Here is a 24,142-nt window from a genome sequence, read left to right on the forward strand (position 1 = left end):
GAAATTCAAGTTGAACAGTGTTCACCCCAATGATGATAAGGTATGTTTGCGGTAGTCCGCTTGCTCTCATGAATAAACCTTCAGTTATTAATTTCAAAAAATGATTCTAATTATGCAGATTAAATGTGAAACGAGCAAAATGAGCAACGACCAATCTCGTAACCTATATGATTCTTCCACTAAGCCCACAGAATCAACAGAGCACGATGCTGTAAATAATCGATTCATTGAAAAGAAGGTTCCTGAAGTTGCGTATTGTCTGTCTTGCGGCGTCCAATTTAGTGAATCTTTGCCAAACGATATCATTCAACATTACATGAACAAAAAGCACGAACCTTGTTGCCGTTGCTTATATTGTGATGGACCAATGTATCGTTACAGAGATAATAAGCGCATTGTGCAATTTTATCATGATTGCCTGCGATCCAAACGCCATTTGGATAAATCATAGAGGTGTTTATCAAAATCACTACCATCTATGGATATAATGTATCGAAAGATAGAAATAGTTTGTTAAAAACTTAAAATTTAATAAATACGCCCAAAACAATCTTGTATTACTGCGTTCAATATTTACGATTTTTATTTAAAAATGATGAATGCACGAAGAGAATTAAATGTTAAGATTATAAATATCATACATAAATGTTAAGTAGAAACTTAAATGAAAAGTAGGAATGCATGCAAAAAACACAGTGCTAATCATCATTGCCATCAGCAAGTAAAGAATGAGCGATTCCACTATCATTTTCTGGATTGGGATTGGAGGTTTTGGCATCGTTCTCGTTTAACATTTCAGTCATCGTTTCCACAAGGCCCTGTAGATATGAGGTCAAAGTTTCTGAGGTTGATAGCGTCTCCTTCAGCGTTTCTATTTCCATATGCAATTTTGCGTTCTCATCCAAGGACTCTGCTAGCGCTACTCGCCGCTTTTCGGCCACTTTTTCCCAGTAGCCTTCGGTAGGCTTTTTAGCGGTAAGATTATGTTCTTGTTCGAATGTAGTCTGCGTCGCTTTAGAATGCTGTTCTAGCATTTTACAGCGCTTCGATTCTGTTGGCTCTGCACCCTTAAGGGCCGACCTTAATTAAAATATAATATTAGATTGTTGCTGGAAGAGTACGTTTAAATCTTTACTTACTTTATAGAAGTCATTGGTAAATCTTTAGCAGCAACATGGGCAAGTTGTTTTCCTGGGCAAACGTTCTCCTTGAGAATACTAACAACGTTTTGCACATCTTTCAGCGTCATTCGCGATGTTTTCATGGTTTTCTACAAAATGGAAGTCGTCTAACTGTACTGAGACATAAAATTTATCAGAAGCATACCTTACCTCTTGTTCAGAAACGGTGTCCTCGGAGATTTTTATATTTATGAGCGAAGAAGCATTCATCTTTCAGTTTGACTTTTTTTTAATATATAGAAAGCAAAACGAAGTTTTCCCTCCAATATTACCTCTTTTAACACCGAACGCAGTACTGCAGGTCAACGTCAAAACTGACATTTGGCTTAAAAATACACAAATGTAAACTTCTCGTAACAAACTCACACCAATCCGTATAGAACAATGAAAAATAAAGTTCAATATTTGAACTGCACCTCATTTTAGGTATAAAAAAATAAAAATTCTAAATTTAAGATTTTTAAAAATACAATGCTTGATAGTTGTTATATATTATAAGATGTAATGAATATGTTTAAAACTTTTTTCCTATATCTGAAACAGTGTTGCAGTAAAAATATTTTTTTACAAAAATCACTCAAACGTTTGTTAATGTTTAACACAAATAAGCAACAGAATATTTATTCAATTGCGCTGCAGTAATTTTTAAACCGAATAAATCAGGATTAAAATTATTGTACAATTCTTGCTTGAAATACAATTTTAAGGAAATATTTTCCAAATTTTACAGTGGTAGTCAATTTAGGTTTACATGCTGTAGCTCAAAGCTATATCGTTAGCGTTGCACCTAAACTTGCACAAATTTCCAAATTGACAACCACGCAGGAAGTCGTGCAATAGCTAGAACAAAACTGGATTAATTTTCGAGTCGAAATTGATTTACGCAAGTCAGTCATCGTCGTGTGAATGGTGCTCTTTTGCAGTACCGCTCTATTTTTTCTCTCCCGTTTCTACACCAATTCGTTCTCGTACGTTCGCTCTAGATTTTCTTCTCCCGCTTACTTCGAAATATATGCAATGGTTAGATCCAATACGTAATTACAATTTCAGTGCACCAGTCCTTGCAAAAGCTGCTCGTCTATAGCAGATTTGTTAATAGACATCATTTCTAACCAGGTTTTAATGTACCGATAACAGTCAAATTGTTATGTGTTATTTTATCTGAAATTTAGGATCTCGGAAAAGGTTCGCATCAATACATAACGAATACTCATTTAAATTTTCTTTTAAACATGTTTGATTTACCCATTTGATATAACCCGAATGATAGTATTTATTCTAAAACAATTATTCTTAATTATTCCAGTAACCTCTCCTAATTAACACAAATGATGCCATAAACGTTCCCCTACCCTAAACGACACAGGCAGATTATCAATGGTTAGATGAATCTTTCCTTCCTAACATACAATACATTTTCACATAATTTACTCATGCGCCATAATCTGAACTGGAATCATGTAATAATGTAACATCTGATTAATTTTTGCTAAACATGCAATTTTAAATATAGAACATACAGATAAATCTGAAGGACGAAAACGGAATGAGTAAATTGTAAATGATTATCAGGGATTGATAGAACGATTAGCAGAATTTAATACTAGGATAGACAGCGTAGCCGCACAGCTAGACAATATTATATGCCAAATATCTCACCAATCCGTTGCCCTAGAGAAAATTCTTTGGAAAAATTTTTTATTAGAAAGGCTTACTCTTTAGAATTTATTTTGATTTTACTCCAGGCAATATGAAAGAACCTTTCCAGCGCATTTGTGTTGTAATGTGGATGTAATGTAAATTAAGCGCTAATTCAAGCAATTACAACAAATGCTCCCGCTTCGTCAAAATAATAGCAGTTTTCGACCAGCAAACATTTTTATGGAGTGATAGTGAGTAGTTTATTCATAATGCCCAACATTGAAGTCCTTCAAAATAGATTGAGTTCAACAATTATATGGACCAGACAATTGCAGTTTTTTTTTCAAATTCAATCCTCAGAGAGGAAACTGTGCATGTCCTCCTCTGGTAGTTTCTTTGCGGCTCATCCTCCTATTAGTATGTTTTCATGAAATACTGATGGATTTAGAATATAAAACAGATAGCAGATAGAATAAGATCGCATCATTATATCACGGGAAGTTATAGTTGGGTTCTTAAATGTGCCTGAGAAGTAAGTAAGTAGAAACTAAATAATGAAGTTTATTATTATTTCAATTTTATTTAAGAAGCATTTGTTCAATAAACCTGAATTGAAGTATATTTAATAAAACATTTTTGATATTGTAGTTATTTAAATGATTATACTTCAGAAAATGTTGTTGAACTCCATCCTGCAATGATCTTTAATGTTTTTTATGATTGTGTTATGTAGTTTTGCATTACCTAGAATGTTAAATTTATCTAGAATATTTTTTATCCACAATTTTGTGTATTTGTATGGAATTTAATGTGTTTTGTAATTCACTAAAACTAAATTTTTTAATCTTCATTTACCAAATTTTTGTTATTTAATCGTTGAAAAAAATTCAAATCAAATCTAGCTTTTGGATTTTTGTACATAATAAATATAAATCTTCAATTTTTATTTTATATAACCATTTTGCAAATTATTCGTTATTGCAGTACTGTTTGGTATTAATTTTGCTCAGCATTGTTCACCTTCTGCAAGGAACCTTGGATAAAGTGATCAATGCTGCTTTGTAAACCCAGATACAATCTAAAGACCTATGGTCGCGCTTTGGCTGCATGACGGAGTAAGCGTTCTTTTGCTAAGAGGAATCCATCATTTTGTGTTACAGACGCCGGCTGAAGCGGGAATCATTTCAGTAACTTATAACTCAGATCTTCACCAAACAAGATACAATGTCCGGAATTGCAGCTTCTAGATTGGGCGAGGAACGAAAAGCTTGGCGCAAAGATCATCCATATGTAAGTACTACCTCTATTTTCGCAGTAGTTTGCTGTTGCCAGTGATGGCTTCCAAGTGCCTTTAGTGCATGTTCGAACTCGTTTCTTGTTGAAAGGGCTTTGTGGCACGTCCAGTGAAAAACATAGACGGATCGCTGAATCTAATGACATGGGAATGCGCCGTTCCCGGCAAAAAGACGGTATGTTGGTTATCTTCTACTTTACGACTTTCATATGATATCCGATCCGTTACATTTATTACTCCTCCATTTCCCGAAACTACGCCTCATTTTATACGGAACAGACTCCGTGGGAAGGTGGGCTGTATAAGCTTCGCATGATTTTCAAAGATGACTACCCAACGAGCCCGCCGAAGTGCAAGTTCGAACCGCCGCTTTTCCATCCCAATGTGTATCCTTCGGGAACCGTGTGCCTGTCGCTGCTGGACGAAGAGAAAGATTGGCGTCCCGCTATCACAATCAAACAAATTCTGTTGGGCATTCAAGATCTGCTTAACGAACCCAACATTAAAGATCCTGCTCAAGCTGAGGCATATACAATTTACTGGTAAGTATTGAAGTAAGTTTTGGGTTTAAATCTCGTCTTAGTCTACCTTGTACGGAAAACTGACTACGGGTACGAGAAAAATTTCTAGCTATAGAAAATTTTAACAATATCGGCCTTGAGTATACTACATTTAATAATATTTATGAAGAAAATTGAAACCAGTAGTGTACAGCAGTACAATGCATTTATGTATGTGTTTGTTACTGTTTAATTTTGGGAGAGATTGAATCATTTGTAAAAATAAGAGTGTGGAATCTTAGCTCGATATAAGCAACGTTAGCGTACGGCAGTAACACATGATGAATTCAGGCATCAAGAGCGTATTGTTGGCAAACCAAGCCCTCGCCACAAATTGTTTTCAACGAATAAAAAGAAGGAAAAGTTCTATGTATATTTCAGCTATATACGATATTGTTTATGAAATATGTTAAAGGTGGAATGATAGCTTGTTCCGTCCCAGAAATAAGATTAGTAATGGTCAGACGATGGCGCGCATTCTGCGAGTGTCTTCGTAAGGCGCTGATTGAATAGTTAAATAAGTTTAAGATGTCATTTTAAAGTTGAGTTAGAAAACACTTCCCTCCATTAACATGTTGTATAATCTGTAGCACGTCGATAAAATTTTCACATATATTCTGTTTATTCCTTTACAGTCAAAATCGCATGGAGTACGAAAAACGCGTCCGTGCACAGGCTAGAGCCATGTCGTCGACTGACTAAACACTAGAGTTTCTTCTCAGTTTCTTATTTTTCCCATATTTTTATATAAGGCATTTACTTCCTTTTGACACCTGCTGTTACATCAATAGTACACATTCATTATTGACTTGTGCTACTGTAATAAATTCATGATTCAGAAGCTACGAAATTAATGAAAGGATGTTTTCTCTTATCTATATATTTTTTTGATGAAATGCTCTTATGTATATTTGTTGAAATGCTGTATTTGTATCAAAAGAGCGAAAAAAGAATTGAGCATGAATGGATATGAGAGCTACGATTATATTATCAGAAGTCAGGCTAGTGTCCGGTTGCTGAAGAACATTTTTAGTCGTAGTTAAGGGAATCTTACAAAGCGATTAAAAACATAGGTGGTAGTAGGTCTGGTAGTAGTAGCATCAACAACTCGCAGTAACCTGTGCGAAATGCAAGCCGCTCCGGAACGATACCAATTCCAGCCCTTGAAAATGCGACACTATGGAGAAGTACAGCAGGACGGGATCACGCACTGAAATCAGCAACTCGCATAAGCAAAGCAATCTGTTGGGACCGTTTTGGAGGGATTTTGCCCATCGAGCGCTCGGTGAATGGAGCGTCGTCAAAATGGTGTTCATAACGTTGTTATTTTCCTACCTATCTTATGGAAAAACAGTCTGTGCGTGATCTGACAGCGGGTCGTCCGGTACATATCCAATTTCGACAGCGAATAACCGCATTTCAAGTATTAATAAACGTCTTTGAATCTGTACATCTGCGAGTGTTAGCGTTTTAATATATTGTTAATTTTCATTCACGGTCAGTCGCGTAATTTTTATTCACGGTCCGTCGCATACTTCCCGTTGGAGACTTCACGTCTTTGGATTCCAGTTATGATTAGAAGAACACTTTAGTAGGAATATTTCTGCTGGAATTTTGGATTTCTTATGTGTTCAGTCGAGATTAGCGTAAAGGGACTGAACTACGATAGTATGGGCAAATCATTGCACGCAGTTAGGGTTTTAGCTTTTTCTTACCTTTCCACACTTTTGGATGTAGATATTACCGTCTCATTACAGTTTTTATTAGCTTTCCAGGAAGGCACAAATTTCTGACGATGAGCCGAGGTAGCATGGGTTTTAATGTTGCGTACCAAAAAGCATCTGTCGTTGCTCCAACCGTATTGCGTATTACTTGTTAGAAATATGCCATCAACCAATTGCTCTTATGACACTTATTTGATATGATTGAGCATTTTTAGCAACGGTAATGATTGCCTCAAAATTGAGGTTAAGCATAATTTTACAAAAGCGATAATCGCTGAACATAAATACACAAAATTGTCATTATAAATACATATCTGACAAATGAATAAACAAATGTAATTAGTTGAAACCAAAAGTTCCTGCATATGATTCATATCCTCAGTTTTATCTGAACATGTAGCTGCTATAGTAATGAAAATGTCATAAATAATTTATTATGCAATTATTGATAATATTTCAATCAAAAAGAGTAAAATAAACAAATAAGTTGTCGGTGTTGTAAGAGAAACATTCGATTGTAGGTGTGACGCACGTCCTTGCACGGAACTTTTTGATGAATTCGTAAAATTGCTAAACCAGGGCGATGTCATCGAAGAGCAGCAAGGAAAGAATTCAGATCAAAGCCACGTTATCAAGCCCTTAAGGGCATGTTATTTAAGAAGAATCCTTGTGGTGTGTGTTACAATAATCGATTAAAAAAATGTCTCCCGACCCACAGGCGGCGTTCAACACACGCGGCTCTTCCGGTCTGTGGCACGGTGATTTATTAGTAGGCGATTAAAACGATCTGAAGCTGTTAGGAGTTGCTACGCAGCTCGATGACGACACCACCTCCACCGGCACCTCCGTTCACTCCGGCGTGCATATCCTGATACTTCAGGTCGGTCTCGGTCCGATGATACCGTCCCGCCGGCTGAGACCTGCCCGGCGGCTTGTACAGGTGCTGTTTCCGGCTGGCACCGTGGTGTTCCGGCAGCCGGTACGCATCCGGATAATCGTCGGTGCTGGAGCTGGCCCGCCGCACAATGCTAGCCGTGTCCTTGTTGATTGTGATCGGCGAGCGTGTGCCAATGGCGCGCTCCTGCTCACGCGTGATGTACGTCCCGAGATACTCCCGGGAAGGTGTTGCTGCTGCGGGTGATTCTACGCCACTTCCGGCACCGTGCAACGTCCGGTACAACTCCGGCGCTCGGTTTTGCAGGTTGCGCAGGAAGACATTCTTCTTGTCAAGTGCCGGCTCTTCAGCCGGACTAGCCCTCTCGGGGTAATCGCCACCGGTTTGCGTCAGATCGCGCGTACTTCTGCTGACCAGATTCACGATGGAGGGACTCTTGAGCTGAAGCGGCGAGTCCCGGGCTGGGGCGTACTGGTCGAGGTGTGAGTTGGACCGGTAGAAGAGCGCTGTACCGGGTCCGGAAGCTTGTCCGGGAGCTCGGGCCAGCTTCTCCAGGTAGATTGGGCTCGGATCGTTGGTGCCGTTTAGACCATGCACGTTGAACGACTTACTGCGGTTAAGGGCTTTGTAGGTGCGCGCTGGCTTCACTGGTCCGGTGTTGGCCAGGGGTTTAGTGCCCGAGTTGACCGTGTTCACGATCGACACGTTGATGGTGGATGAGTGGAGTGGCTTCGAACGCTGCAGCCGGTGCTGGTGATCGTTTCGTGGCAACGTTTGGGAGCTGGTGACTCCGTAGATTCCTGGATGGTATGCTGGTCCGGATGGATCTTGGTCATATTGGCCACTGGGGGAAGCCGTCGGAAGTCGGTTGGTGCTTTTGCTGAATCTGCCCAGTGTGTGGGGGTTCGTCTGGGGTGGTTGGCTGAAGGATCTGTTGATCGGGAAGACACAAGAGGACGTGTTAGTCAAGAAGTTCAATTTATATCACAGAGATCTCAACATACTGCGCTATTGCTACAGTTTACTTGAGTTTGTTCATCGAAAAAGCAACACTGAGCTTCTAGAGCGTTCGTTGTTCTGAACCTTCTGCAAATTCTTCTGACATTAACATTCGCGTTTTCGAAGCCTTTATCTCCACTGAGTATGTAGCGTTTTGTGGCCAAAAAAAAAAGGAATGAAACACAAACACAGCGCTACTACCATGAATGGTTCGACATCAGAAACATGGCGTCCGAAACCGGTTTTCACCCAGTCGCAGCTTTTTCTGTGTCTCCCTACCGGCGTCGTGGGTGGATTTTTGTTGAACCTTAAGCTCCATCCAGAGTTGCCCTCCCCGAGATCCCGCAACCGTATTTGGACATGCAGCTCACACCCGGGCTACTCACCGTGTATGGGAAGAACCGTAGACGCGTTCCTCACGCCTATCTCGACCAGCTGCGGCAGCCGCAGCTGCAGCCGCTGCTGCCGGATTGTACTTGTTCTCCTTCCCGAAGATGCTGCCACCGTACGGGTTCTCGCCGAGATAGTACTTCTGGCGAGGTGTCGGCCCTCCACTACCGGTGGTCATATCGGACAGGATGTCAGAGGAACCACGCCGTTCGTAGCTGTTCGAAATTCGCTCTCGTGGACGCTCGATTTCACGTCTACCACCCGGGCCGGTCGATTTGTGACTGCCTCCAGGTCCAAGGTGTGACTGCGAACGACCTACGAGTCGCTGATCCTCGCCCCCGTACGGATTGTGGATGTTGCTGTGGTGGTGGTTCAGCAATGGCGACCCACTGCTGCTGATATGCCCGTCAATCACGTTGTACTGCTGGTAGGTGGTCGAGTGACGCTTGTGCGCTGACGGTGTTGGAGAGTAAGATCTTTGCTGTTGTTGCTGTTGCTGCTGCTTAGAACCCTTCAGCTTAAGCTTGCGTTCAGCACTAGCGGATCGAATCTTGCCCATCAGCTTTCGGATGGAGTTACCGATGGCGGAACCAACCCGGTTCGCTTTCGGAGGTGTACTCTGGGCCCTACTGACAGCTCTCGGTTGACTGGCGTGACTTAGATCCTGGATGCTGCTGAAGCGCGTCTTCTGATACGGCTTTCGAAGCGTGCTCACCACGGGTGGGATCTGAATCGGTGACACCGAACGGCTGCGAGGCGCATATCCATGCACTACGGGTCTACCGTGGTACTGCTGCTGCTGCTGCTGTTGCTGTTGAAGCAACATCTGTTGTTGCTGCTGAACGGCGACCTGTTTGCGCTCGAGAGCTTTGCGCCGCTGAGGTACGGTTGGTCGACCATCAGTTGAAGTTGGTGCACCAGCAGAGTGTCGATCCGGTGACACCGACCTTCCGTAACGGGCGGCGAAGTTCCGCTCACCACTAGCCTTCGGACGTGGTGCTGTCAGGTAGGCATTGGCCGTTGTGGCGTACACCGGGACAGGCTCGTCACGTCGGTTACCCTGGTGCAGCTGTTGAGCTGCTGATGACTGTCTCTGGATAGGTCGAGCGTCTTCACTTCCAGATCGGAGCCGTTCACCCGATCGATATCCGGCGTCGTGACTTGAGCCTTCCAGCAGTAGAAGGTCTTCACGGGAACTTGACAGTCCTCGACGACCTGCCCATTCTGCTACACCATGGTAGTAGCGAGGTGTTGTCGGACCACCACCACGTCCTCGGTATGCCTTCTCACCTCGCTCTGGCCTACCTGGACCTCCCATACCTTCCTTCTCACCACCAACCGGACTGCCGAGTGGGGCATCACCCGACTTGATGGTCACGTTGAAGTAGGTTCGCTTGGTAGGCTCAACCAACTCCTCATCAAGATCCTCGCGTGAATCTCGCGAAGATCGTGACTCACTGCCAAAGTGCGACTCGAGCCACTTGCTCGTCTCCTGCTTGCGCGTCTCCTCTTCCTTGTCGAAGTCGAGCGGCTTCTTCGTGAGCGCATCCAGCCGATCGTTCAGGACCGGGGCGATCGCACCGGGCAGAACGTTTGCAGGTTGACCCACCGCCAGTGGCAGGTCTTTCGGGTGACGACCCAATCGACGTGCCTTCCGCAGTCTATCTGACAGGCTGTCCCAGTCTGAGAGTAGCCCTCCACCTCCATTACCGGGTTCGCCAGCTGCCGGACCTCTGCCAACATCCTTCTCCATCTGCGTCTGCTCGGCTGCGTACCGCATCTCGTGTCCGATCACTTCACCGCCCGGTCCCACCAGATCCACATGCTGTTCGTCCCGCTGCTTGTAGTACCGCTGGGCGGATGACTGCCGAAGACGTTTGCCGGTGAGAATGGCCTTCTGCCAATGTCTGGCGAGTCGCACTTACCTTCTGCTCGATCAGCCGCTCGCCGTTGTCGACCTGGTCGTATCCTGGTAGACGTGGCTCATCCGGTTCTGGCAGCTCGTCGTCGTGCAGTTCCTCGTGTTGGCGGGTCTGCTGCTTCTCCGTTACCAGCGTGCCGTCCGGACGAGCCAGCTGCCGTATGTCGGTGTCCTCGCTGTCGATGACCTTCCGTGAGCTGACTGACTGCTGCACCAACTGCGGCCCGGTCGGTGTCAGTTCGGTGCGTGCCTTCTCGGATAGCAGCAGCTCCCGGATGTCGTCAACTCCGCTGTTGATCGCCCTCAGGTACGCCTGCAACGCCGAGAATGTAACCAAGAATGTTCTCTTTTATTCCCTACTTCTAATTCTTCTTTATCCCAAGTCTGCATCCTCCACCGATTGTTTGTTTTATCAATCTATTTTGGTCCAGCTTAAGTAAGTTTACTAAACTCTTCTTCATGCTAGGGGGTGCTGGCTTCTACTTTACTCCGGCTTCATAAGCATGAAGGAACGTGACGCTCTGCAGTCGGGCTACTTGCAAAGGCCACGCCGCATGGACATCACGAATACCTGCAGTACATCCCAAGCCTTTTTTTCTAGATTAGACTCTGCAAGAGAAGGGTATATGCCTGGGGGTCGTCGAAAACGAAAGCACAAATTCGTGATGAGCCCGTCTACCCGGTTCCATCGACATCGTGAGGTCTTAAACGGGAAGCGTCCACTTGTCGGTTGCGCCTCTCTCCAGCTCTACACGTGGAGTACTCGGCGTTGTGGTTTCGTCATTCACTCCGCAACCATCGTGTTCGGTTACGGAAAGAAAGCCCCTTTACAGTGGCTTTGTTGCGCTAACAACGGCATGGTGCGATCTTGGAGGGGATGGTAATACAATCACCAGTGTTAGTGGCCAATTGGTGCAAGCAATGGTGGATGTTCATGTTCATGTCGTCTGCCTCACTCAGGAAACGGACAGGTCGTTGATTGAATTAACTACTGTGTAAATGCTGAAGCTATTTATTTGGGAAGAAGTACTATGCGATCTTCTCCACAGCGGATTTCAATCAAAAGTGAGATAACAAAAGCAATCTGATAACAGGTTCTGTTTTGAGAGCTTCATAAGGCCAAAATGGGTTGGTAAATTTTTCTCTTGTTTTTTTCATCACACAAAAAAGAGTCTAAATCCAATCAAATGTTGAGAAACGTAACCCAACAATCAACGTACTGACTTATACACAAGAATCTGATGTTGATCTTCAGTAGTTGATTTGCTGTTTTGCGTTCTAATCTACTACAACGCCCTCACTTGCGATCGAACGATGGTTTGAGTTTCTCAAGCTCAAAACCTCGTACCAATCCAATCAGAGGATCACCGCAACCAATCGCTCAATCAATCATATGCACGCGATTAACGACGAGCGTTCTCAGCCTGCTCGTGAGACGCTTCATTCCAAACTTTTGGCACGATGATCAGCTGATGTAGGGGTAGGCAAACCCCTTATAACTCGTTGGTCCCCGTTCGGGGGTTGAGTTTCGCAAATGATCGGACCTCATCGAGGATCGAGTGTGGGATGTTGACGTGACGGAAGGGGGACATTACAACACCACACCGTATTGGCCTAGTCATCCGACGCGTGTGTCATTATCCAGATGCCTCATCTGAGACCAATTGTGTTCAACCGAGACGAAATGATGTCAAGAGACCAGGATTATGTCCACTGGGTTTTAACGCTCCCTTTCTTTCTCGTGGTCTCCCTCGCCTTTTTAATGTGTGTTTATAAAGTTTTCTTTCTGCGCGCCTTAAGCAAACATCCACACGATAACACATGAGCGGTGGTTTGCAGGCGATTCGTTTACTGACCTATTTTCGTCGCCCTTTCTAGCCTTTTCTAGCTGCCGGTTGGGCTTGAGTTGTGCCATAGCACAGTGATGTTGGAAGCCAATCCACTCGGCAGGCATATGTGGAATACGGTCTGTTAGCAAACGTTCACCAGCTGCCTACTCAAGCACTGCATGCACTTCTGAGTTCTGGAGCTTCGATTTCCACCGATGCGTGTCACTTTGGACGAATTCTAGTGGTGGTCGACCTTTCGTGAGCACGTTGGTGCCAATTCGCTGCAGTCTAGATGTATGTTCCAGCAACCCTTTTTGCTTTGCACCTTCTCGAGTGGCCGATCACCAATCTACCAGGGCGATACCTAAACCGACGCCTCCGTGTGAGGGTGCTCAGTTGCGCAAAGCATGTCGTGACTTTCGTTCTCGCCCCAGGGGAATCTGGCCGATGGGTACCATCTTCCCAAACTCCTCGATCCAACCTCCACTAACGGGGTGACGAAGTTACATAAAAGCGACCCGCCAGTCCCCACGTCCGAGTCTTTTCCTCCTGTTGGGGTTGCATCATCGCCGTGGCGCATCATCGGGATGCCCTGGGTCGGGCTGGGATTTGGGCAGTTGCAAACCCGCCATTTTGGCACAGTCTACCGAAATTATAGCCAGCCCACGAAGGGCCCACACCCAGGGTTCGCTCGACCCGTTCGAAACCCGTTCGTGGGGTGTGCAAAAACGGACAAACCTGTTCTGTTCCGCGCGCTTCGAGCCTCTCGGGGCAAGGAGCACCTTATGCAGATCGTTGGCTGAGCTGCCCGAACGGGTTGATCACCTCCTCAGCTCTCACCCGAGGGTCCCGAGGCCGCCACCTTCGTGTGAGGAGAGCCCTCGCACGGTTCAGGGAGTCCCTTCACTTTGCAGCTTGGGGTGTTCTTTTCTCTTTACTTCTTTTTTGCTCGCACAGTTTCTTTTGCCCTTTTTCTTTTGCCAATAGCCCTCCGCCTTCGGTGGCCGTCCTTGAGCCAGTCTCGGACCGCCCAAGCAAGGGTCCAACTCGCCGACACCTCGACGCCATCTTTTTGGGGGCTCTAAAGCCAACCCTTGCGTATCGGTAAGGCACTCGAGAGCCCAAAACAAAAGCCCCGTTTAACGTTTAACCGTTTAACAACAGTAAACCGGTGTCTGCGGGTGGCTAAATGTGTGTGTGTATGTGTGTATATGTGTTTTTATTTTCTCCACATTTCTTTGCCGTTTCCCCTTAGCCTCATTTCGATATGGAGGTTGAAGTGAACTTCATCCCGATTTCAACCCCCAAAAAATCGAGCGCAAACGAATTTGGAGAGAACGGTTGTTTTGATTTAGACTCCACCATTCTGCCCTCTTTCCACCTTTTTGTCCCCCGGGGGTCATAGCCCACCCTCTCTCTCTCTCTCTCTTTCTCTCTCTCTCTCTCTCTCTCTCACCTTCCTTGAAGCCCACGAGCGTAAATAGGGAAAAAGAAAATGAAATAAAAGGACCGACCCATCAGTCAACCCCGAGCGAGCAGGAGTTCATGCGCGAACCTCTGCCTTCCGCCTGTGTAAACCTACCCCCTTCCTCCCCCCCCTCACCCCTTACTTCTCCATCACACTGTTCCACTGAATTTTTAGGCGAGTGCATCGTCACGCGTGGGTGGCAAGGTCATCTAATGGGCCCGACTGTCATCCACGCGACTTTTGACGGCGTACGGTGGCGTGGAACGGTCTAGCTGGTAGCTGGTGGGGTTTGGAGAAAGGAGGAAATCGGCGCCATCGTTGCGCGCTAGATTCGCGCCAAACCAAACATCAAACGCGCCCGATTGGGGTGGTGAGAAAAAAATAATAATGATGCCGGAGCTGGTGTGTTGGGTCGATCCCGCCGGAGTTGCGTTGTCGAAAGGAGAGCTAAAACACACCCACAAACACACACGCTTGTTCGCATACACGTGTACCTGACCTACCTCCAACCCCCGGGATCCAGAAAATGGGCTCCGGAATGCCTAACAGTTGATGTAAGGCGTGAAAATGGGCCGAATGATGTCGATGTGGGATAGGGCCCATTCCAACACCCATTGGAGCTATATGTTCGACAAGAAGTTGAGGAAATGATGGGTAAAGGAGGCTCTAATCGCCCTCAATTTAAAGGTCCTATTGGGAGTGAAGATGCGGCATCCTTAATCGACCGTTCATCGATCTTTTTGAAAGCACACAACTTGTTTGGCAAAGAGGACCTGAAGAACACCTTTCGCCTTCTTGTTCGGTTCTTAGCCTTCTCTAAATCACCTGTAGTTGATTGGTTCGGTTGTTGGCATGAGGTTCCTCGCTGATTCGTTCGTTTGAGTCACTCGCAACTCGAGAGGTTGATGGTCAATCGGATGGTCTCAAGGATCAAGGAGACTCACACACATGCACACGTTGACCGGAAAAGTTTTAATCCAAACTGCACCGGCGCAGAAACTGCCCAAAGCCCTTTTTCCAGTTTGTCACAAAATCACACACCCTTTCTCTTTCCCACTCGCGCTTGTTCTCCTGCCCACTGAGGATTCTTGGCGTCCACGCACCGCCTATACACACACACACACACGCGCACACACACACTTACACGCTCAGTAGAGTCCTCGCACCGTTCAGGCTCTCTCTCTCAGAGCCTCAGAATCGTGCGGAATCAAACAGGACGATCGACGCATCGACGGTCACGCGAAACACTCCGGGCAGGCTGCATTCCGGGCCCGAGCTTCAAACAACACTGGCGCAGTCTCAAGACACACAACGAAACAAAGCCCAAACCAGACCAAAGAGCCCACAGAGCCCACGAGGGAACGAAGGAGCGCCCGGCCTCGAAGGGAAAGAAACCGAAAGAAAGAAACACACAAACCAGATGCCCCCCTCTCACCCGCCCCTTCAATACACCACCCCACGTCCCTCTTCCCCTTCCTTTTTCTATCTTTTCTCAGTGGCCACTCTCCCGGGTTGCTGGCAGGTTGTTGAACGGGTTTTTGTTGTTGTTTTTGTGTTCGGGCCACTCTCAACGTGAGAGCTTTGAGCTTGTAAAGCTACAACCAGACTCTCTCGATCTCTCTCTCTCTCTCTCTGCTTCTCTCTCTTGCACAACATTTTAATATTTATTTCACGCGTTCGATGCTTCGATTGCTGGTTTTCGGCCCGAAATTCCCGCGCGGGAGCCTACACCGAGATTGCTTCGTCTTTACGCCATCTTCCCCGCCACCCCTTGCAACCTTACCTCAACCCCTGGGGGGAGGCCCTGGAGGTGGGCATAAATCAGCGATCCTTCGACTACCAGAGTGATTTGTTCATTTCGCGTGTCTGCGCGAATGTTAGAATGGGGATCGGTTCAATTTGAATGCCGTCGTTGGTGGGAAGGGTTTGCGAGGGGAATGAGGAAAATTCCATTTTTAACCCCACCATCCAGCTGTGGTGAGGGTGGTTTGGCGCAAGTAACTCGTCCATAATTTGCACATTTCAGGGCAGGAGCCGTCAAGAGAAAGGAATATTTAGAACATTCTTTACAACGCCACTAAATCTCACTCAATAAAACCATCCAGAAAAATACTCACAACAGCACGTTAAAATGGTTATAAAATAACGATCAATATCCACCACCACACCCGATCACCACCACAACCGTCCAGCGCGTCGTAAATGTTGGGATAATGCAAAGTAAAATACCAAAAGTCGCTCATCAACTCCGCTGCATCGCTGTTTATGATCATAGCTTGTGACTCCCATGAGCCCGACGGTGGCACTCAAGGGGCAGCCATTATGATGAGCCTTTTTGCGACAGCTCCACCATCCTGCCGTCGCCTGTTGCATGTTGCATGTGCAAATGACGAACAGACAGAGCAAGCAGCACCAGGGAGGCCGGTTTGCGTGGTCTCGTATCGTTAAATTGTGGTGGCTCTGAAGGCTCACTGACGGGAGTTCTTCCCGATCGTTTGAACGAGAGAGAGAGAGAGAGAGAGAGAGAGCACAAGCAGGAGTTTGTTATGCTTATGTTGGGGCCGTGGCTGGGCAAAAGCAAACAAGCGAAATGTATCGGCCGAGATCGAACTTCTGCCGCCCCAAAACGGGCTTCAGCAGGCAAGCCTCCGGCAGGGGTAGGTAGGTGGAATGGCAGAGAAGGGACGGGCAACTTTGTGAGGCACAAGTATTCGATCATGCCGCTTTTCCGAAACACAATGCGCACCGGTTCTCTCGCTTTCGCGTGCTCGATCGAAGACAGGCTTCTTTTTTTTGCTTTTCTTCTGCTGCCATTATTTGTTGCTCTTGTTCTTTTGTTTGCTCGCAGGCACCTGCACTGGGGTGTCGAAGCTCCTCGAGGAAAGGGGAGGGAGATGAGACGAGTCTTCAAGAATTCCTGTTCCGCGAACGAAGCCTCTACGAGAAGAAAAAGGCCTTTCCCGATGCCGCTAGGACAAAGGTGCTCCCACTAGCTCCCATGGGCGGAAGGAGAGGCGAAAAAAGAGGGTGGAGTGGGGGGAGGGGGATGGGGTACAGTAGCAGAGACCAGCCGAGTAGACCAGGGCTGGTTTTTTTTGCTATTCCACCCGGCACCCGAACGCAATCCATCGAGCGAAAACGGGTTCGTCGCCTGCAGTTGACCGCTACCACAGCAAGGGCATTGAAGTCTTTCGTACTGTCGCGCTCATCACAAGGGCTACGGATTGCGCCAAGCCCACCAAGCGGTAATAAGTGCGTCAGTGCTTGCTCCATAGGGTGGGGGCGAACTCGGTTGACCCCATTCCCGTTCGTCCTGGACATCCTTCGAAAAAAAGGGATGCGCTCCCGTTTTTGGGGGCGAAGGAAATCTACCCCACCTAAGAGGCCATATTGATTGGAAGCCCGCAGGAATGGTGCGATCAATCAAACGCCTTACCGGTGGTAGTTAACCTTTCCGTCAATCGCTTTTGTGCGCCTCCCTTTGAGGCCCTTTGGCGGACTCGAAAATAACGGTAACCCGATCTGGGTCTGGCAGAAAAGCAGCTCTTTGGAGTGGCGTAAGAATGCGGTACCGAATTTTCATTGCTACCAATTTTAGGCGTATGAGTATGCGCGCGTACGGTGGGTGGCAGCATAAAACCCTCCCGGCGGGTGCTTGCTTAGAACCGTGCACAAATGGGTTTGGCTTGAAATGCCGGCTCTATTAGGCCAACGGTCGGGAGGGCATTATTTTGCGGTTAACGACGAGAGCAACGAACGCTTAATGTCTTTTTAGCATACGTCAATCGGAGCGATTCAGTTTTTGACTAGGGATTGATACCACGAGGAGACTCGTTTTAAATCGACTGGGCTTTATGGATAGCTTTTCGAATTGTTTTAAGATTTTTTTGTAAAAACCACATACCCCACGTTGGATGATTTACCGAGAGCGAGTAACGTGTGAGGTTTTTCTGAACTTTTCTTAGCGTTTTTTTATCATACACGAGGTTTCGATTATTATAAAATTATGATCCATGCTCAAGAGTGTGCTTTAACCATACAAAGCGACTAATAATATCTATCCCCGCAAGATTAAGGTTTGGAAAAAAGGCAGTTTCATCATTACGTGACCATCAATGAGAGATTCAAGAGGAATCTATCCCTGCTGTAGGTTGATGCTTAATGATGATGTTGCTTTAAAAGTTGCTGCTGTTATCACATTAAAGCGAGATCGATGAAGCCAACATCCTCGATATTAACGGAGTTCCTAAAATTGGTAGGTATAGTCACCTACTCCAGGGGCGGTGATAATAGAGGTTTCCTTTTCCACTACTTCTTGGACAGCTACGTATCGTTTTGATAAATCTGCGATTTACGCTGCTGCAAAATGGCGCATTTTTAAATCGTTACCGATAGCGTGGCATGATTTTTTAACTCCCTCTTTTGTTAGGACAACATTAAACGTTGGAAGCGGGAGTAAAGTTACCCAGCTCGCTTTGAGGGTGATCAAATAGTCCTGGTTTGATGTGTTTTGGGCCACCCAAAACCTCATAAAAAACTGGGTCGCCAAAACGAGCGAGTTTCCATCACTGCAAGCCGTTCCAATGCAAGCAAATTAATTGCATCACGACATGTCCTTGCTTTTAGTTTTCGCACAGGTTCTTATTTATTTGATTGTGAAGAGAACGTCTTCGCAAAAAAAAAAACCCTCAATTAACTCAATTGGCAAGGTTAAACCCCTGACAGTGGTGAAAAACGACAACCCAAGGCTCGTTAGACGGCCGGAAAAGCTCAACCACCTCAGTGGGAAAGCTCTTCTACGGCGTCCTCGCGATCAGCGTCAAGTGATGCGTGAACCCAATTCGAACGCATCCGGTCGGTGGCAAAGGAAAACGCAAACCTCCAAAACAAAAATACGAATCAATTCATAAAATAGAAACGACTTTGGTTGAGAAGTCACCTGAAAATAGAAGCGCACGCGCGCACAAGCAGGAAGCGAACTTAAGGGATGGTGCTACCAGAATTGCTAAGTACTTCGCATACACCATCTCACTCCCCAACGAGCATCGCCATCTGTGTAAGCAACGCCATCGTGGTGTAGAGAGCAGCAACCTCGTAACACCATATTAGCATCCCGATAGCACAGACTCGCGTTTATCGATGTTCAGAAGGGGTAGCGAAAGAGGCCTGCCAGGCTTAGACGCGTCTGGGAAAAAAGAATACACCGACGGTTGACATCGAATTGCGTCATCACGTCAGGTACTATCGCACTATTGAAGGCCACACACGGGTAGCCTTGCGAATGGATCGCCACCTTCGCCAACGGCTGCTGTCTAACTCAGGGCCTCACAGGTTAGCTCGTCACCTGCCATACCATGCTTATGGAGCGCGCCAAACATCGCACGATTTCAAGGTTCGCATGCTAAACGCGCACCAACCGGAAGCTGCCATCGTTGGCCATTCGAATTCGGTAGTTCGGACATTCCGCTACGTGCCGTACTTACGTCGTCGGTGAAGTCGCCGAAGTGCTTCTGGTCGGACACCTCGGTGCGTTCCTTGGTTTCCTCGCGTGACACCACCACCTCCTCCTTGATGTTGCGAAGCAAGCCATCGGTTCGCGCCACGATGGTGCCGATCGTCTTTGGTGCGCTGCTGCTTAGACTAGCCACCGGTATCGGTACCGGTTCCGGTGGACCGGGCGGGTCCGAGGTCCCGGCCAGCCGGTTGCTCTCCTCCGCCGGGTCGCCCAGAGTACGGTGCTGGCGGGGTTGCAAAATTCGCAGGTTCCAAAACCCGTGAATAAGGGCAAATGTCAGTTGAAGGTCACACAAGGTCACATAGCGGGGGGTGTGTCTCACCTCGGTTTGTACCGTTTCCTGTTTGTCGGTGTCCTCGGTCGTGTTGGTCGACACGATTGGGCCAGAGTCCTCGACCACCTTGCCATCCTCGAACACCAGCTGCCGCTTAACGCGCGTTTCGATCTGACGCGTCGTTGTCAGCTCCGTCTTGCGCTTCTTGATGATCTCCTCTGGAAATGCGCAAAATCGGTTAAGCGCCTAAATGCATGCAACACGTCGCACACACGGCACCCTCTCGCTTACCTTCGCGGTTGACCGCCTCGACCTCGGCGTCGTCCGCCCGCACCTCCACCTGTGAAAAGTCATCGGAAATGATTACCCGTGAAAGGTACCGCAACCCAGCCTCCTCGTGCCCATCCGGTGCCGTCGGATCGTTGTTGTTCGCATCGATAAGATCGTCGAGCCTCGGGCGGGTCCTTGCACCTGAAGGAACCTGCGAGCCTGCCGCCTTTCGCCGATGCCCAACACCTCGCCGGACCATTCGCGGCCGTCCTTCCGGTGCCGTGGGCTGCTGCTGCTGGGTGGTGTTGGATCTCCTGCCACGACGCTGGTGCGCCGGCGAGAGTGGACCTTTGCGCGAAGGTAACCCTCCAAACCGACCCTCGGGGCCATCGTTTGACCGTTGCGGTGCCGGTTGCGGTTGCGAGTGTCGGTGGCATGTTCCTGGCAGCACAATCAGTATCACCACCATCCGCACTGTTCTCTCTCTCTCTCTCTAGCTCTTTCTCTTTCTCTCACTCGGGACCGGACTCACACACTTCCTGACTGCTTGCACTTGCACTTGTCGTGTTCGTCTCGCGCGTTTTAGGACCTACGCCGACCTGCGGGAGTTGCGCAAGCACACTAACCAGGTGAGCACTAGACTGACCGTCGGGTGTTGGAGCCCCATTCCAGCCCGGAGGTCAGGCGCGCGACCGTCGGCCGTGGAAAGGGGTCGTAAAATGTCAAACCGCCCGGGAAAAACTACGCGAAGGTCTGTCTCGGGTGAGAATTGCTTTTTAATGAGCACCCCCCCCCCCTTTCGAGCCGCGATAAATGGCGTCGGCCAACGGAAGGTCAGCCTGAACGCGGAAAGGCCACGGCAGGTGGATCGCGTTCCGGAGGATCGGTCAGGAGCGTTACATCGCGCGTTTCAGGCGCGGGTTTCATCACCGACAGCTGTCAAACGGGTGCACACCCGTCTAACAACGTTGGGGGGGGTTGTCAAACGGGTGTAAACATAAACAACGCCCGGCCGATCCTCGTTCGAAGGGCGTTTTGTGCAATCACATCCACCCACCAAAATGGGCACCCTCGTGACAATGATAATCGCTAAAATAAACACCACAACCAACAATGGGCCACGACGCTTGTCAACATGGCTGCTATTTGGACGGCCCGTTAGCGGCCATTCGTGGCGGGAGGGAGAGGACCGTTTTATGCTGCGCAACATGCGGCCCAACATCAACATTGCACCATCAATGGCGATTGCCCTCTCCAAACCAGCAGTTCACAGTGCAAGCGCGCGTCTTCGGTTGCACAAGGACCTGCAAGACGACGACCTGTTGGGTGTTGGGTGAGAATTTCTTCAAATTTCAACCCCTTCTGCTCAGCCTCACCACCCTAGACCGGGGGTCTTGAAAGATGCGGTCAGATAGGCGCCCTCGTTTTGTTTTCTGCTTCTGCTTCTTCTTCTTCTCGCGGTACCCTGATGGAGAGTGAAGGAGGCGAATCGGGGACCAGTCCGGCACGTTTTGCCCCGAGCAGACTGAACGCTCGTGTTGGAGTTGGTGTCGCGATCGCGCAAAAAAGGGCTCGGATCGTGGCGGTGGGAACGTAAAGAACTGCACTGCAGGAGTGGCACCACCGGAATTGGCCACTAAGCCTGGTTAGGTGTGGAACCTAGGAAGGGCGGTGGGAGGAAGAAGGCTCCTACAGCTCCGTTTCGGGCTCTCCGTTGCAAGTTCTTTGTGTATCGAGCATTCACGCGAAGGGCGTTAGAATTGAAGGGAAACATAGCCGGTTACACCTTTGGTTCTCAGAACAACTTTCTCCAGATTGGAAGGAGCTGCCTGAAACCACACACACGACCTGTTTATCAGACCACATGCTTGTTGAGGGAGGTCTCGATTCAATGTCGAAACCTAGAGACGTTTCGAACGAACATTCCATTCAACTGATGACCTGGTAAGTAGGCCTGAGAGCCTCAAAATGTATATATATAGGTCTTCTTGCTTATAGGTATAGAACCTCTTTAGTCCACTGCAGAGCAGAAAAGCAACTAGAATGCTGAGAAACGAATACCGATCAGGTTGCCAGAGTGTTTCGCAACCGACGACAAGCAGTAGAAGCCTACTCCCGGGACTGCAACGTGCACCAGGGCACGTCCGAATCAGGTGTCCGATTTCTCTTCAAAGATACCTCCGCGTACTTAGCGAGTGATGAATTTAGACACTTCCACATAATTGTTAGACACGTTAGATCACAGCTTCTGAGAATGCACATGTATCTCAAGCAACGCTGCCACACACTAGAACTACGCGTTTTCTCCTACTCTGGAATCGTCACACGATCACGATCCTTTAGGCTGTTGATCACAGGCAGGCTCTGCTTCTAGGGTGTTGCTAAATGCGCCATACCGGAGCCACCAAAATAAGATCAATGCTTCCTTTGGAATGTCCTCGAGAAACGTTGCCACTCACTTTCGAGTGAAGCACTTTCGGACTTTTGGAGCCTTGTGGGCTTATGAGCAGGTTGGTTGAGGAGGTAGTTTGATAGGCGCTGCTCTTGAAGATGACCGAATTTGCAATGTTCCTCCTGCCCGCACACACACACACACACCGTTCACCCCGTTCCTCGAGCAACCGAGAACGACCTCTCGACGCGCATTCTAAGATGCGACGGTGGCCAAGAACGAACGAACTAGTACTGACGAGGCCGCTGATCGCGCGAACTCCGTGCTATACCGTGGCCCACCCCGAGGCCGCCAGTGCTTTTTCACACACACGCACACACACACACACGCGTACACACCAGTACCGCATGGTGGCACGCACGAAAGGAAAATTCTCACAGTTTGTGGCTTCCTCTGCTCTGTCTACGGGCCTCCTTCACCTTCTGTCTCGTTTCTGCGCTTGTAGGCCAAATGGCACCCTACCAGCATCTATTTCAGAGGGTGTACAGAGTGCTTCCCTCTCGCTCTCTCTCTCTCTCTCTCTCTCTCTCTCTCTCTGTCTCTTCCTCCGCCTGAGTGACCCGGAGTCTCTCTGCTACTCTGCTTTTAAAGCAACCCCTTCTACGCTTGGTTTATGCGGCTTGGGGGGGTGTTTTGTTGAGATCGCGTTTTGTTTTCGATGTCGTGCGGTTTCCATGCAAACCCTCCCCAGCACCGGCCCCCTGCGGACTCTACGGACGCTTCAACCGGCCTTAGCTAGACACCAAAGCTAGGCCCCCACTAATGGGTGTGCGCACTTGTGCCGTTGTGGTGCCATTGCCAGCATTGCCTGCGTTACTTGCTTCCTTCACGGCTTCCCACCCCATTTTCCACGTGGTGGCACGGTTTTCACTTTCGGTTTCATTCCACCGGGGCCGACCGGGTTCGTCGCTGGGGCCCGCATGCAGCTCTACGAAGGCCCTCATTCATTGCGAACTCTCTCACGTTCGAGAAGGCGCACACACACACACACACACACACTGGCACGCGCAGTTGCAGTCTCTTTTCGCACGACCGCGTTGTGCGAGGCAGCTGGCCCTACGCAAGCTAATCAGAGAGCTTTCAGACCGCTCCTGGAGGAGCATAATCCGGTGAGCCTGCAAGGGGTTGATTGAACGCCTTTTTGCCTTATCGTGTTTGTCCCGTTGGGGAGCCACCAGTGAACTGCTGATCGTCTACCCTCACCGGATATACGACCCCAGCCGATTCGGTTCGGTTCACGCCCGCGGGTCTAATTCTCAACGAGCCCCATGCTCATCGAACAAGCTCGATGGGGGAGTAAGAAGCGACTAAATGTGGCCCGATGTGCACGGCTTGATTTTAGTAGCACGTAGCGAGGCTACCGCCACACATACGCAGCTCACACACACACACACGCACACACCACGAGCGCTTAGTCACGATCGCAAAACCTCGCGCTGAGCTGCTCCGCGAGGTCCACGGCCCGGCGACCGATTAGGGCACGAGGACCCAGCCAGGGATCCGGGTCAGTTGCGATCCTGCCGACTGCCATGTAGCGGCATTGTTTTCGACCCGAGGACGTTCTAGAGCCTCCCACGGTCCCATTCGGAGGGCTCGGTTACACAACCGACTGACCCATTGCGCAACGCCACCACACATTGCAGAGTGCGTACGTTGACGGGCCAAATCGTGAGTGTGGATCGAACGGCACGAAGTAACGTGATCTCACGTTGAATGTGGTGCGAGGGCA

The 24,142-nt window shown here is 48.1% G+C and overlaps 3 protein-coding genes across 3 annotated transcripts; 1 reads left to right on the forward strand and 2 right to left on the reverse strand.

Moving 5' to 3' along the window:
- Positions 1-698: 698 nt before the first annotated feature.
- On the reverse strand, positions 699-1,459 carry LOC128728918 (geminin-like). The gene is made up of 3 exons (XM_053822568.1): positions 1,332-1,459; positions 1,140-1,270; positions 699-1,080 (listed from the first exon to the last, which is right to left on the reverse strand). Exons 1-3 carry the CDS (start codon positions 1,389-1,391, stop codon positions 699-701), a joined length of 573 nt encoding a protein of 190 aa, XP_053678543.1. The 5' UTR covers positions 1,392-1,459.
- A 2,520-nt stretch (positions 1,460-3,979) lies between these two features.
- Positions 3,980-6,126, forward strand: LOC128729237 (SUMO-conjugating enzyme UBC9-B). The gene is made up of 4 exons (XM_053822899.1): positions 3,980-4,112; positions 4,208-4,291; positions 4,396-4,658; positions 5,312-6,126. Exons 1-4 carry the CDS (start codon positions 4,047-4,049, stop codon positions 5,376-5,378), a joined length of 480 nt encoding a protein of 159 aa, XP_053678874.1. The 5' UTR covers positions 3,980-4,046; the 3' UTR covers positions 5,379-6,126.
- A 946-nt stretch (positions 6,127-7,072) lies between these two features.
- LOC128728920 (uncharacterized) lies at positions 7,073-20,514 on the reverse strand. The gene is made up of 6 exons (XM_053822569.1): positions 19,983-20,514; positions 19,740-19,909; positions 19,386-19,640; positions 10,610-10,918; positions 8,681-10,548; positions 7,073-8,226 (listed from the first exon to the last, which is right to left on the reverse strand). Exons 1-6 carry the CDS (start codon positions 20,428-20,430, stop codon positions 7,197-7,199), a joined length of 4,080 nt encoding a protein of 1,359 aa, XP_053678544.1. The 5' UTR covers positions 20,431-20,514; the 3' UTR covers positions 7,073-7,196.
- Positions 20,515-24,142: the final 3,628 nt, after the last annotated feature.

This window comes from Anopheles nili, chromosome X (assembly GCF_943737925.1).
Source record: "Anopheles nili chromosome X, idAnoNiliSN_F5_01, whole genome shotgun sequence".
NCBI lineage: Eukaryota > Metazoa > Arthropoda > Insecta > Diptera > Culicidae > Anopheles > Anopheles nili.